At 39.8% G+C, this 16,656-nt stretch overlaps 1 protein-coding gene across 4 annotated transcripts in view; it reads left to right on the top strand.

Annotated features, from left to right (window-relative positions):
* tln2b (talin 2b) overlaps positions 1-16,656 on the top strand; it is a 206,737-nt gene that overhangs the window by 159,982 nt on the left and 30,099 nt on the right. For all 4 annotated transcript variants that reach the window (XM_057837617.1, XM_057837619.1, XM_057837620.1 and 1 more), the window contains exons 44-50: positions 340-486; positions 8,470-8,636; positions 9,003-9,186; positions 13,096-13,221; positions 13,487-13,603; positions 13,854-14,039; positions 15,113-15,220. In XM_057837617.1, the coding sequence (XP_057693600.1) occupies positions 340-486; positions 8,470-8,636; positions 9,003-9,186; positions 13,096-13,221; positions 13,487-13,603; positions 13,854-14,039; positions 15,113-15,220 (1,035 nt within the window). The remainder of the gene's footprint in view (positions 1-339; positions 487-8,469; positions 8,637-9,002; positions 9,187-13,095; positions 13,222-13,486; positions 13,604-13,853; positions 14,040-15,112; positions 15,221-16,656) is intronic.

A 16,656-nucleotide genomic window follows, 5' to 3' on the forward strand; every position in this document is an offset into this window, starting at 1 on the left:
GTGCACCCACACAGTCATTTCTTAAAGTTTTTTTCTGTTGTCTGCAGGAAAGCTCTGTATGGAAACATCACACTAATAAGCTCACAGCTCTTATCAGTAACTTGTATACAACAGGCTGCTGCAAACCCTGCTGGTTACCATAGCGACACATTGCCTCGACAAGTCTAAAAGCCTATAGTGATGCTTATAAAAGAGCACCCACCCACCCATGTATCTCAGCCTAGAAATTAAATGCGGCTGCCAGCTTTCTTTCCAGAGTGTTTTACATCATTTTCTATCTGTTGGTTAAAAGAAACGTTCAGCACATGATTGTATGGGAATGACTTGTTATGATTTCAGGTCGGTTTCCAGATCAAAACACGTGTGCAAGAGCTGGGTCATGGCTGTATCTACTTGGTCCAGAAAGCTGGAGCCCTGCAGCTTAGCCCCACTGACAGCTTCTCCAAAAGAGAGCTCATCGAGTGTGCCCGTGCAGTTACAGAGAAGGTACTATGCTGGGCTATTATCTATTCTACTCTCAGTAGTAGAGGTGTGCAAAATTTCCGATTCTTAGATTATTCGCGATTCGGCCGTGGAAGATTCGAGAACGATTCACAAACATCCAAATTCCGATTATTGAAATATGCCAAGTAAAGCGGAAGTACAACACACTCAGCGCACCGCGCGGTCTTCGGAATGAGGAACGGAGCGAGAGTAGCTAAACATCATGCTTCTCATTACCCGGCCCCTCGGGTAATGCCAATTCTCAACTCACGGCTCTAGCTCAACTTATGCCACGAGATTAAAAAAAACACAACAACATACCTGACTGCTGCCGAAAAGCTGCTACAAAGTACATCCACATAATGTTACGGTAGATATCATTTATATAGGACTAGATGCATTATAGATTCGGTAGCCTTAGCAGCACATCTACAAAAAGCTAGATGCGGTCGTTAGTAAACGGCCGCCATCTTAAAGCAGTGCACTTCCCTGCAAGGCTGTTGTAGCGAACCTTCCAAGCAAACCTAATTAACTTTTTATCTAAAATACTCCTAAATCGGTAAAATATTGACTTGAATCTATCTTTAAAATAGTTTTAAAACTTTCACATGTCGAAAGTAGACAAAAGGGAAATTATGGAATAACGGGAGCAATTTTAACAACTTTAACGGTTGATTCACAACATTAAATTAATTGAATGTAGTTTAAAGCTGCTGATTCAGAATGGGGACTGAAGTTTTTTTATTTACTGTTATTTTTGTATATTTGTTTACTGCTATATGTTAACTTTATACTGAAATAGTAGTTTGGTTTAGATTGAGAGTATTTTTGAACAATTTTGGAACTAATGTACAAAACATTTAAAAAAAAAAAAAAAAAAAAAAAAGGAGGGGGGTGCATCAATAATCGTTTTATAATCGAATCGGAGCCTCTGAATCGTAATCGAATCGTTAGGTGCCCAAAGATTCCCAGCTCTACTCAGTAGTACTACATTAGCGAACACAATCTTTGCTCTTTTACGTCTGACAGCTGTTTTTAAATGATTTTTGGCTGCCGAATCCACAATTGATGTCAGTTTACTTTTAAAAAAAAAAAAAAAAAAAACATGAAAAAAACTACTAAACACATGTATGTTGGAATTAGAGCTTGTACTTGTGGGTCAAGGTGGGGACCACCCTGGGGTCTGGAGCCTGTGCAGCCCAGTAATGTAGCTGCTGGCAGGAAACGCAACCGATGGCCGGCTTCAAGGACTCAGTCCCTGGTGCTCCACCTCATAGCCTTGACCACAAGTACACAGAGGTATGAAGAGTCCCATCCTGGCGATGCACCCTGGGGGCTGTGAACCCAAAAAGACAAAGAACACACCTGATGCCGAGCACAGGGCCCCCGGGCCCACCAGCGGGACCCATGCTCCTACGCAGGCCTGAAAGCTGCCGTCTGGTCGCAAAAGCTGAAATAGTCCACTCCAGAGCCGTCACCCCAGCCCATCCAAGCAGTTCCCCGGGCACCGCCAGGACACGACAAAGTGTCATCCTGGACGCTTAAGACAAGAGAGACTTCACAAGCCAGACCTGGTGGCGAGTGTGCACAAGGTAGGATATCACATGGCCAAGGTCCCTTGTCACCAGGGTAAATGCGTGCATAGCCCCATCGTAGAAGCCCACTGTAAGAAGCATCATCATGACTCCTTGGCAAAGAGAAGAGCGGGCTAACAAGAGGAGGGCCAAAGAGTTCCATGTGCACCAGGTGTGAGCGCCAGAGTCATTGGCTGTGAAGAGAAGGTTTTCTGTCTTTAACACCTGGAGCGCAAAGGTCGGAATGAGGGTACGCCCTCAGTGGGTGAGGGACCCCGCAACCCCTGGGTGCATGGTCAAGGCCGTCAGAGCCACGGCAATCTAAGCAATGGTCACGGAGGTCAGAATGTCCAAGGTGGGAACCACATGCACAATGCCGGGAACCCTCCATAACACCTACGACGAGCGCGGCAAGCTGAAGGGAAGGAGCGCTAAAGCTGCCTACACAGCAAGCCAAAAAAGGTTAGCATAAACGGCTAACATGCTCGAAGAGTTCAGGAAAAAGACCACGAGCACCACAAGCTGAGGGATGGAAGCGCGGAAGTGGCCCACTTGGCAAGCGCAGAACAGTTAGCACGTAGTAAGAGGTCAAGACCATAAGTGCCGCAAGCTGAGGGGAGGATACGTGAACACAGAGTACACAGCAAGCATAAAAGCGTTGTTACGGGTTACCATAAACAGCTAAGCCGTAACAAAAGGCCACAATTCAAAGCCAAGCGAACGGCAGCAATCCACTGTTAGTGTAATGGCTAACATGCAACAAAGGCCACTAATCAAAGGCAAGAAAATGGCAGCAGTGCATGGTTAGCTTAAATTGCTAACTCGCAACAGTAGGCCACTTATCAAAGACAAACGAGCAGCCGCCAGTTGCGGAAGTGCCGAAGATGCAATACAACAACAAAGTGGCGACGGACAACTGCCGAGCCGTGAGGGAGGGAAGGAGACAGACACCCGCTACAGGCGAGGGGCCAAACAAAACGGAAAGCCCGCCAGTGGCTACTCAGTCGTACAACAGCAACCGGACAAGCTGGGAGACTGGGGGCGCATGCTGCCATCTCCTGAGAGGAGCCAGTGGGCCTACCAAGAAGCAATAGTCCCAGACAAATACCGTCGCAGCCTAAGAGAGCGAAAACCACGCAACTTTGACAAACACTCACAAGGCTACCAGCGATGCAACAATGGGAAAGCAGGACATGCAGATACACAGGGAATAGTGTTCCGTAGCATGCAACTGCCACACGAGAAGAAAAAGGGTACTGGAACTTGATTGTCACCGGAATTTGTCTTTTTTTGGTACGTTTTATGTCTCTTTTTTTTTTTTTTTTTACGTTTTTGGTATTGCTACTACTCCTGCGCATGTGCAAAGAGATCATTCAGTGCTTTAGCACCACCTTTGGCGGTCAGCAGGGATGCCATATGACTGGCAAGACCACCATGATTATATAGCACCATTATGTTTTCAAGAAGAATATTGCTAGTTGTGTGCATGTAGTAACAACGTAGTTAGTAGGAAAGCTGTGGAGAAAATACTTAAAGAAATAGAAATGCACTAGATTCCGTAACCAAAATTTGTTATGAAGGGAAATGGCCACCCTTACTCATGACATCATTAATACTCATTATTACATTCACCTTGCTCGAGTCTATCAGTGTGTATCTGCGTCTGTATAACTGACATCCCCATACCTGTCAACCCGAGGCCGTAGGCAGTCTTACAAATAGTGACGTATGCCCTAAAAAATTGATGACTAATCTTACGTTTTATATAGCGAGCAATATGAAACAAAAATAAAACTCAATTTTTAAAATAATATGAATTTATTGGTAATATTGTCACAATATAACCTGGTGCAATCAAAGAATCAATATCTTCTGCTACATCATGATTCCTAAAATGTAACAGTGAATTTTGTTATAATTGTATGTAGCACTTTTGGCAAATTCAAGTTCAAGTGATCATGTCTTTTGATGGCTGCTCTTCATGGCACCTCAGCTCGCAATTCAGTTTGAATTGAGGGTAGTTCGTTAGTGTGTCCAATTATAAATTAAAAAGGTCAATTGATGAAATTAACTTACCGATGCAATCTTTGAGTCAGGGAACATTTCTTTTGCTAATTCTGAGAAGTGATCAGCAATAGTTGCGCGCAAATGTGTTCGGCAACAAATTGGCAGAATAAAATCTCCGCTTTCGTCACTTTTCATTCTGCAAACTGCATCTTTATGACCAGTGTTGCTAATCTTACTTTAAAAAAGTAATTAATTACAGTTACAAATTACATCTCCCAAAAAGTAATTGAGTTAGTAACTCAGTTACGTGAATGTAAGAGTAATTAGTTACTTGGCAAAGTAACTGGGTTACCTTTCATGTTTTTTTTTTTTTTTTTTTTTTTTTTTTTTTTATTTAAAAAAAAAAAAAAAGGAAATACATAGTAACCTTTGCTATGTTTGGAAGTCATTTAATGTTGTGAATCAACCATTTAAGTTATTAAAATTGCTCCCGTTTTGCATTAGTTCCCTTCTTTCTACTACTGAAAGTTTTAAAACTGTTTCATCATTTAAAGATAGATCCAAGTGAAGATTTTTCCGATTTAGGAGTATTTTAGATAAAAACTTAATTAGGTTCGCTAGGAAGGTTCACTACAACAGCGCCTTTCTGAGAAGTCTACTGCTTTAAGATGGCGGATGTTCACTAATGCCACTGAGTCTGTCATTTTGCATCTAGTTCTATATGAATATGGTATCTAGTGTTTCATGAAGTGGGCGTAGATTGTAGGCTGTCGGCTACAGTCAGGAAATATCGGAGCCGCCTAGCATCGCTTTTGCAACAGCATCACAACACTCTTCCCTCCTTCCCACTCCCGCTCTTCTTTCAGTGTCTCTGACTTTCTCGCGTCATTCAACCAACATAGTAACGCATGGTATCGCACATTGTCTTGTTGCCGAAACGGTGACAAACTCCGGAGAAAAAAGACGTAATGCACGAAAAACGTAGATTTTGAACGTACGGCGTACACATTTAAAAATCACTGCTCACCTGTACAAATTACGCCAAAACCGTACAACTTGACAGGAATGCATCCCAAAATAGCTGCGCTTTTAGATGACATTGTTTTTGTTCTTAAACATAATTTTCTCTATTTTTACAGATGTAAGAAATTTACAATTTGCATGCCTAAATACTTTTAGCAAGCGTCTTTTACGCTTATACAAGGTCTCATCTGTCCCTTTAAATATTTTGTACAGCTCAATATTGGATTAGCATGACACAGTGCAATTGCACTCCAAATTCTCATTCACTCCCATTGACGACAATAAATGGCCAATCCATAAAATTGACTGGATTGCTGCCAGCAACTCCAAATCAAAATGGATTACCCGTCTATCGCTGTCAACGGCAGTTAAAGAGTTAAGGTATCGTTGAACGAGTATCTCTGTCAGTCAAACGTTGTCATTGATTCTAATTCTAATATATCTCCGTTTTTCTATGGTTTCCTGGGTCAGCTAAGAAAAGTAAGATGCTCCCTCTCGGCTAATGTTACGCTTCTCTGAATTTAATGAAACTTTTTCTGGTAGTTAATGCGTGTGGTTTATTTTGTTATTGCGATAGTATATGGTGCTCTGTGGATAACTGACTGCTCTTTATATCATCCGACAAGCAAGTAGTAAAGTTAGTTTGAACCTTGTAAAAGGTTAGTAGAATATAAATGTGATATGTGATTTTGGGTGATAATAAAGGACTTTACCTCACCGGTAATGCGGGTCATGAAAGTAAAGCCATCCTAACCTGCACCACTGCGCACTGAATAATAATTGTAATGTGTCCCTGCTGTGACCCTGGCACCGACAAGTAACGCATGCTAGTCACACAGTAGTAATTCTATTCCACTAAAGGACTTTCATCAACCTTCTTACCCAACTTGATTAATTTGAGGTTTCACACTTGCCGATGAGAATCTCGTGCCTCGTTCAAGTGTTCCTTTCGGGCCTCTTGGGTTGCTTAAAAGAGATATGCTGGCAGAGAGATGTCAGTTGCACAGTCTGGCTCATCATCTTGTTTTGATTGTAGTGGACTCCAATTTAATGCATGTTTAACCTTGTGTCTATTTCTTACACCCCTCTTTGCCATTTATCTACTTATCCTAGGCAATTACTACTATTTTTTTTTTTTTTAACTCATTTAAATTTGCATTATAAAATCACATTTGTATTAAGTAGAATCTAAACTCACTTTTAAATCATGGACTTTGTGCAGTTGATCTGTGACTAATGTACTATTTCCAAGAGTAGTCTACTTGCCCTTTGAGAGTCACTAAAAGAGCTGTGTATAAAATTGTCTTGCATATTTGATTGACATTTTCAGGAGGTATTCAAATAAAATTTCTATATTAATATGGTTATGTATTGGAGGACTATTACCATTAAGGATAGTACAGTACCGTATTGGCCCGAATATAAGACGGTGTTTTTTGCATTGAAATAACACTGAAAAAGAGGGGGTCGTCTTATATTCGCTGTCTAGACATTATACCCATTTACGACGCTAGATGGCGCCAGATATCCAGTGTTGTCACAGATTACTTGAAAAAGTAATTTAATTACTGATTACTGATTACGCCTCAAAAAAGTAATCTAGTTACCATACTGATTACTTCATTATCAAAGTAACTAAGTTACTTTAAAAGTAATCTGTCAGTTACTTTTTACCCATTTTTCTCCCTTTGCCATCTCAACATAAGAATGACAACAGAAAAATGTCATCACATGTAATTGACCTTCAGATGATTGAATTTAAAGGGGAATATCAGAAATTCGAGCTAGCTTAGCCACTCCAGAGCCCTGAAACTAACAAATATCTGACAAACTGCTTGGAATTTGTTGAAATCAACTCCACCGACCAATTAAACCCCGTTAACTCTAAGGTTAAACCTAATGTCGAAACTTCTGAATTTCGGCTTATGGTTAACAGCGTGTCGGTGCCAATGTAAAACAATGCAAACTGACTGCACAAAATTGCAAAGGTGGTGGCGGGCGCGGATGCGTGTCCACAACCCGGAAGTACTCCTCCCAACACACACGCGGTCAATTTGGCCACAAAACGTGGCGGCAACTATGCACTTTACACTCAATCGGACTTACAACACAACCCACAGATGCTAAACGAACACATCACCTCACGGCATAAATGTGCAACACGCATATGATGTAAACAATGCTTGCCAACTTGGAGCGATGACTGCCCGTCGTTGCTACAGCAAAGCTACGAAACGGCCGCGCATGTAGGAAGTCCAACCTTTTGCTGATACCCTCCAGAATGAAGGAAAAATACTCACCTTCATTCATGGATAGCCACAGATCAATATTCCCTCGTAATGTGTCAACACTCGGCTCCAATGTCCACCCGCCTGGCCCATGCCTTCAGTCCCACAACACATGTGACACGAGACCAAAACAGGAAATAGCTAAGAGGTTGTTATGGAAACACGTACCGGGAACCTTTTATTTTAGCATTTTCTGTTCAAAATGCTCTTCATACATAACTACAATAATCTTCATTTTACATACGTTATGAAGCAATGAAAAAATATTAACGCAGAGACACTAAGGAAACTAACTTTAATCAGATTACTGGTGTAGAAAAATGAACGTATTAGATTACTCGTTACTGAAAAAAGTAATCAGATTACAGTAATGCGTTACTGACAACACTGCAGATATCATTGAAGCGATGTTCTGTCATGACAGATCTCAGCTACTCTTTTTAGTTTAACCAGTTTGCATTATTTTATTGCAATGTTTTTCCTTATTCAGATTTGTTTCAAGACTACAGTTACAGTTAGACTTCACTTTGATGGTTAATGCAGTTATTGCAATTTTGTTGTTTTATCACAATAGATTGGTTTATTTACATTTCAAAAACCAGAAGCCATTCGTTTATGAATGTGATTGCACTTTTACATATTTAAATGTTCAGATATTAAGATTTGAATGAGGCAAAATAACATGCTTTTTCTCTCAAATATGTTGTTATAATCATTTGTTTCTGATGTACTGTAATTATTTTCTGTATAAAAATTAATTTGAGTCTTGAAAAAGAGGGGGTCGTCTTATAATCAGGGCCGTCTTACTATATATATAATTTATTACTGATAATTCTCATGTTTCTTTTGCTGGTTATGAAATTATTAGATCTCAGAGTTACCACAAAATAAAAGATCTTACAGAATATTTAACAACAACATTAGGTGAAACTTACTTTAAATTTATGATACATTGATGTAATGACTGATGGATGGAGCCCATTTTCTTCATCCACACCTCTGCCTCCGACTATACTAAACTGTGGAAGTATAATAATATGTTTGTCTACAAAGTATCCTATGATTGTAATTATGCTGTGCTTTCTGTATTGCAGGTGTCATTGGTGCTGTCGGCGCTACAGGCTGGCAACAAAGGCACCCAGGCCTGTATCACAGCAGCAAGTGCTGTTTCTGGAATCATCGCTGACCTGGACACGACCATCATGTTTGCCTCAGCGGGAACGTTGAACCCTGAGAATGAAGAGTCATTTGCTGACCACAGGTGTCTGTGACCTTACCACATATTAATCATGCAGATAAAGGCATTCAGTATTTAAATAGGCAGCACAGTTGAAGAGTACTTACCACTCCTGCAAGGAGCAAAAGGTCTTGCTAATTATCTCTAATCCCCACCCCCCCAAAAAAAGTTGTTTTGCTTTGTAATGTGGACTCAGCAAAGAGATTCTATCTGCTGTTTTTTTTCTCAGCTAAAGCCAGTTTTCTATTTTGTCACTGACTCGTTCAGGAGAAACAGAGCACCCAAAGTAAACAGACAACTAATATTGCTGACCAAATATTGCACCTTCATTTCAAAGTGCTTATATCCAGAGCAAGTATGATGACTGTGACAGTGTGCCTCTTCTCCCAGGGAGAGTATTTTAAAGACAGCCAAGGCGCTGGTCGAAGACACAAAACTGCTGGTCGCTGGTGCTGCATCCAGCCAAGAGAAATTGGCCCAGGCTGCCCAGTCTTCAGCTAAGACCATCACCCAGCTGACAGAGGTTGTCAAACTAGGGGCAACTAGCATGGGCTCAGAAGACCCCGAAACACAGGTGACATTTAAAGAAAATAGTAGCAGCGACTAGGCCTGAACGATATATCGTTTAAACATCGCCATCGCGATGTGCGCATGTGCAATAGTCCCATCGCAAGGACGTGCGATAGTTTTATTTTTTTTAATCCACAAATGTATGTTGCTCCTTGCTTTCTTTGTCCTGAGCTGATTGCTTTAGTGACACTCACACTCCCTCCCTCCCTCCCTCTCCTAGGTCTTTGTTCCTCTGCGCACTTGCTTATTAAAGTTAACGATGGTTGTGTTTGATCTTGCCACAGAGGTGGACTTCAAACGCACCACATCTTTCAATCGTCGTTTAACTTGTTAAGCACGTGTTGCATGAAGGAAGCGTGCGCTGGAATGAATGTGTGTGCGTGGAAACGTTAGTGACAGCCGGTGTTCTGACGAATGAGTATGCTTTGTACACCTGTTGTGTTGTGTCCTGGAAATAAACACTAGAAGTGATTCTGCAGCCAAGGTAGATAAACAGAAGCATTAAATAAAGCAAAGCATTTTTCTACAACAGTACATTATTCTTGTTTTAAAATGATTTGGTGATCTGCACGTGTGGTACATGATTGGAAAGCTTAAAATCTCAACTTTCTGGGGGAAGAAAAATTTTTAACAGGAGGGCTTTTTTAAAAAAAAAAAAAAAGTTTTTTAAACAGCAAAACCCTAGCTGGAGGTGAGAGCATGCGAGAGCAGAATTACAGACACCATGACTTTAATGAGATATTATCGCGTACTTACCTTGTTTCGATCCAAAAACTCCATGTCGCATGTATCACTGAGTGTCAAGACACAGCTGTGACTGGCCGCAGCTGGATTATTTTATTTTATCTTATGGGTGAAACATGGTACTATAACAGGGGTCACAATGCAGAAATCGCAGACATCAAGGAGTAGTCGAGGTTTTCTTTTTCATATATTTACCCTTTTAAATGTTTTTTCCCCCCAATTTTTAAGTTATTTATCATCTAACATAGCAGGGAAAATGCGACAGTAACAAAAAAATACAATTTAGCGAAAGTTATGAGGTAGATATCCGTGACTTTTTTACAGACGCCATATTTTTTATTGTGACGTAATTTGTTTAAAAATTTAAAATATGCGGGTGAATCATTTTTTAAAGTTAGCCATATACATTTTTTTAAAGCATATTTTAGGGGGAAAAATTTGAAAAAAAAAACATGTCTAATATATGTATAATATATATCTTTTTCCAATTCAAATATATATATATATATATATATATATATATATATATATATATATATATATATATATATATATATAGAGATAGATAGATAGATAGATAGATAGATAGATAGATATATTTGTCTGTAAAAAAATATATATATATATGTATATAATTTTTTTTTTTTTTTAAATATCGCAATATAATATCGCAATATATTGCAACCCCCCAAAAAATCGCAGCAATAGTTTTTTCCAATATCGTTCAGGCCTAGCAGCGACGTTTTACTATGCCTTCTGTTCTCCTCCCAAATCTAAAGGCTGATTTATGCTTCTGCATTGTGGTGATGGCGGACCTACACCATTGACGCAGACCCGATTAACGACCCTATGCCGTAGCCTGACGTGCACCTCCAAAAAATACTGACAACGCGTAACGTCAACGCGCGTGACATGAACGTCGTAGGACTGTGATTGGTCCACTCAGTACGTTGTTTCCGGTTCAGCACAACAACACTGCTGTTTTCAAACATTCGCAAACATCTTCTGTGTCGCCTACGCTTCAACATTTTTATTGAAAACATTTGTTCAATATTGATTAGCTGTAGCTGCAAATACACACATTCCAACTCCGTTGCCATTGATGTCAATGACCAGAGAAAAACTAAAGAAATTCGACAAGTCCCCCAAAACCGTGCAAAGACAAAGCCACAACGCTCTAGTGTAGGGGTCAGGAACCTATGGCTAGCGAGCCAGATATGGCTCTTTTGACGGCTGCATCTGGCTCGCAGACAAATCTTCAATTAAAAAAAAAAAAAAAGTTTCTTTATGTAATGAGAGGGCGCTAGAACCTCGGGGAAAACGGGCGGGTGTAAGGGCCACAGGAGAAGCGTTAAAATTAGAAACCAGTAAGGGGCGCTCACATTTTTTCCTTTGGCAAGCCAGTGATCAGGCGACATTCGGGACAGGTGCGGCAGTGGAGAACGCAAAAGTCTGATGATGCGTCTGGCAGTTGATTTAAATAATAGCTACGCATCCGTAGCGTGGTGCAGACAGAGATGAAATGCTTCAGTCTGTTGCTACACATTTAATTTTGTTTTATTTCCATTTTTCTTGTACAGGTGAAACAAGATAAAAACAACAACGTCCGTCTCGCATTGCTGCACACAGACGGCTCATTTCTTATTCGCTCTAAAATGCTAATTCTTATATAATTATATTATAAACACATTTTTTTTGTGTGTCATTTAACTTCTGCATTTTAGACACGACTAGCAACGTCCGTGCGCCATTACGAACACATCTGCAGTCATACATAAACATACTTAAAGATCAACATATTTCTGAACTATATTAACACACAATACATATCACAACCATCCCAAAATAAAGCAATCCGCTAATATACACAGTCAAATTATACTCTTTTTCTCACCTGAAACAAGAAAAAAAAATACTTTTAACAACGTCCATCTCGCATTGCTGCACAGACGGCTCTTTTCTTATTCGCTCTCAAATGCGGACAGTTATTGCCCATGCACGCCAAGAAGACAACACTGCCCCCTACTGGTTTAAAATCGTAAGTACAACAGTCTTTTTAGACTGAAACTTGTGTATTTTGCACAAACACAACGAAATAAGATTAAACATTTTAAACATAGGTTGAATCTTTCTGTGGACACAACAAAATATTAAAATAACTATTGTAATATTATCTAATTATTATTTAAAAAGAATTCAGAGACTTATTGTACTTTCAAAGTGTTGAAATTACATAAAATGCACATATTACATGTATTTTTAGTTTTAAACATATTGTATGGCTCTCACAGAATTGGTGTTCATGGCTCTCTCGGCCAAAAAGGTTCCCGACCCCTGCTCTAGTGGCGTGGCAGTGAATTACAGAGCAACACGTTCCCTTGACGCAGAACTTCGAATGCCCAATGACGGCGCGTCGCTCCGCCACCAACGGAACATAGAAGCATAAATCAGCCTTAATGCTGTAAGCACAAAAACAGACAACTTGCAAATTCAATTAGAAAAAAAAATACACTCTGAATCAAGCCAAGAAAGATTAAAACTTCAAGGACAAGCAACTCACAATAAGTCACAAGGCAAGGCTGGGAGCTTAATGATTAGGCTCATATAACAAGCAAAACCCATTAAAAGAACTCCTAAAACATGACGCGGCAACACAAACCTGAGATACAGATTAGAGATGAACACAAGCAAGGAGCTAAAAGATAAGAAAACAGACAAATGACCTAAATACTCTCAATTCAATCGAAACAATTAGAAATGTGTCGACAAAAAAACGAATGATAGTCTTGACAATCCTGTTTGACTTAGCTAAAATAAATTCAGACTTAACGAGAAACTTAAACAGAGGTAGTTCCTAGCTAAAATAAATTCAGACTTAACGAGAAACTTAAACAGAGGTTGGTGAGGAACTGATTGACATGATAAAAGAGAACAGATAAACCTGATTAAAATGACTCAATTCTCTCAGACTAATCAAGAACAGGACAAGGCAAAAGTATGCCAAGAGTTCAAACAGGCCTTTGACGTTCAACTTCATCTTCCTTACTCAGTAAATCATGGCGAGATGCGAGTGATAAATGCCACACAAGGAAATCCTCTCCCCAGGCTAGTGCTGATACGCCTGTGCTAGCACCGTTGTGTTTTATTGATCGTCGTTTCATCTCTTCAGGTGGTTCTGATCAACGCAGTGCGTGACGTGGCCAAGGCTCTGGCTGAACTCATCAGTGCAACCAAGTGTGCCGCAGGCAAGCCTGCCGATGACCCGTCCATGTATCAGCTGAAAGGAGCCGCGAAGGTAACTGGAGTAGGCCGGTGTAGCATATGGCTGCCATATCCGTTATGGGACTATTATAAATTACAACACTGTTAGTCATGTTTCACTATTCTCGCACTTGCTACAAGTGCATTTAACAATCACATCAAATACAGAGTTTTTCCTTCTCTCATTTTAATCTCACACTTTCTCAGTTATTGTGTGAGAATTTTATATTTAAGGAGAAATAGCTCCACCTCCTGGTTTGGCTGCAAGCCTCATCCGCTTGATTCCTTTTATTTGACAGGTCATGGTCACCAACGTGACATCTCTTCTAAAAACCGTGAAGGCAGTGGAGGATGAAGCCACTCGCGGGACGAGGGCACTCGAGGCCACCATTGAGTTCATCAAGCAGGAGCTGACAGTAAGACTGCCTGACAGGCCGGATCTATTCTATTGTGGTGATGGTACGTAGCCTCGCGGTGGATTGGCCTTAAAGAGGGTCAGGGATATTTATGTCTATTATTTGGAGCAAGCAGAGCAAGATGGGAATTTTACAAATTCTTATCCTAGCACCACCAGCCTCTATCAATTTTACGCCTATAAACCATTTATGTTTTATTGAGAGCATGTCTGTTCTACTGTCATATATGTATGATTTGTATCCGTCGCAGTTGTTCCTGTCCAAGGACGTCCCGGACAAGCCCACAACACCTGAGGAGTTCATCCGCATGACAAAGGGCATCACCATGGCGACAGCCAAGGCCGTGGCATCGGGCAACTCCACACAACAAGAGGATGTGATCGCCACGGCCAACTTAAGTCGCAAAGCTATCTCTGATATGCTAACAGCCTGCAAGGTTCTTATTCAAATGAGACCTTATACAGTCCCTGACAAAAGTCTTGTCGCTTATCCATTTTGTAGAAAAATTTGCTAATAACGTGACTTTTAATTATACAATTGGTTTCAGAAATGGCTCATATGAAAGCTAAGACCCTCCTGAATGATGTTGAATGTACAGAAATATATTTGTTTCACTGAAAAAAGATTTATCATTTAATGAAGACACAAAGGTCAAATTTTGGCAAGACAAAAGTTTTGTCGCCTACAGAAAGTAGTGTGAAAATTGAACATAAAATGTACTTCAAATACAAAAATATGTTACATAACATAAGCGAATTAAGTAGTGGTGCTGTGAGATCCAAATTTAATATTTTGTATGACTTCCATGGTCTTGAAGGATTGCATCCATGCAGTTCGGCAAGGATTCATACAAATTATTGATGAAGTCATCAGGAACATCAAAGAAAACAGTCTTCCATGCCTCCCAGAGTTCATCAACATTCTTGGGTTTCGTCTTCCATGCTTCCTCTTTCATTCTACCCCAGACATGCTCAATCATGTTCATATCTGGTGACTGGGCTGGCCAGTCCTGAAGGATGCCATTATGTTTAGTCGACAAAACTTTTGTCTTGCCAAAATTTGACCTTTGTGTCTTCATTAAATGATAAATCTTTTTTCAGTGAAACAAATATATTTCTGTACATTCAACATCATTTGAGAGGGTCTTAGCTTTCATATGAGCCATTTCTGAAAACAGTTGAATAATTAAAAGTCAGTTATTAACAATTGTTTCTACACAATGCATAAGCAACAAGACTTTTGTCAGGGACTGTACATGAACACATTACATAGACAACCACGGAGATATGAGTGCATGCTAAGTTGGCTTCTTCACAGTTAACAACAACAACAACAAAAAAGCAACTTAATGATATGCTGAATAGTACTCCCAATAGTAGATCTTATTTCAGGAATTGCATCCACGTTTCTTTATTGCTATTTTAAGCTGTGTGAAATCTCAATGGAGGGTATTTATTTTGATCTCCTTTAAATGTTTCCCACAATCCCTTATTTTCTCTCTCGGCTCAGAAAGCTGCACACCACCCAGAGGTGAACGAAGACTTAAAAAACAAGGCCCTGCAGTACGGCTCTGAATGCACCACGGGATATGTTAACCTTTTGGAACAAGTCCTTCAGGTTGGAATGAGACACGAGGTCACATTTGTTGTATTTGAAGTTTGTACATACATGCTGTTTCACATGAAATTGCTCTGGATTGCATTCAGTGGTATACATTCCAAAGATCATAAACTCAAAATTCATATCGTAAAATCCTTATTATTAAATCCTACATACATATTTTCTCTATAGCATTTTTCCTCACAAAATGTATCATTTTTCGCACAGTGTTTATTGGCCTTCTTTTTTATACTAATTGACCTTTTATTTATTCTTTTTTTTTTCATTTATTTATCTCAAAACTGCCGTCTACAGGTTAGTTACTTGTAAATTTCAAAAAGGCCGTAATTTTCATGCAAACACTCATGGCTTTTTGTAATAAGTGATTAAATTATAATAAACATACTAGTATATACCATATTTTTCTATATGTCGCACCTGAGTATAAGTCGCACCAGCCATAAAATGCCCAACGAAGAGGAGAAAAACATATATAAGTCGCACCGGAGAATAAGTCGTATTTTGGGGGGAAATTTACTTGATAAAATCCAACACATAGAACAGATATGACATCTTGAAAGGCAATTTAATATAAAAATACAATAGAGAACAACATGCTGAATAAGTGTACAGTATGATTTTACATGATGCATGAACAACGAAATGCGAAATGACGATGCTGGACGTCCGTATAATTTGCTGAATCAATTTCATCCCCGACACCAAACAACTTCGCATCAACGTAAATAAATGATAATTAGGTTCTATTACAGCAATGACACAAACGGTTAGCATGCATTCGCTAGCATTAGCACATCGTTCAAACAACCACACAACTGCTAACAAGTTTACCAAACCATCAGTGTCACTCCAAAGCACCAAAATAACATGTGAAATGATATCATAATGTGTTAATAATTTCACACATAAGTCGCTCCTGAGAATAAGTCACACCCCCAGCCGAACTATGAAAAAAAATGCGACTTATAGTCCGAAAAATACGGTAAATGGTTTTACTGTCCAAAATCACTGCACGGTAGACAAGTGGTTAGCACATCCGCCTCAAAGATCTGACCTCAAGAGTTCAAACCCAGGTTGGAGTTTGCATGTATGTTCTCCGCGTGCCTGTGTTTCCTCCCACATGCCAAAAACATGCATGGTAGGCTGATTGAACACTAAATATTCCAAGGTATGAGTATGTTTGTGGGTGTACGGTTGTTGATCTTGTGCCCTGCAATTGACTGGCAACTGATTCAGGGTGTACTGCCCGCAGTTAGCCACCCGCGTGAGGATAGTGGCTTGAATAATGAATGAATGTATGTCCAAAACGAGGCATTTCATGATTATTTTGTTAACATTTTGCATGTGCTATTGTGTAAGTGCCCTTTCAGAAACCCACTTTTTTCAATCACCACCAGCTATTTGTATTTATTTCATGAAACCTGGAAAAGGGG

Source organism: Corythoichthys intestinalis, chromosome 5 (genome assembly GCF_030265065.1).
Source record: "Corythoichthys intestinalis isolate RoL2023-P3 chromosome 5, ASM3026506v1, whole genome shotgun sequence".
Classification (NCBI taxonomy): Eukaryota; Metazoa; Chordata; class Actinopteri; order Syngnathiformes; family Syngnathidae; genus Corythoichthys; species Corythoichthys intestinalis.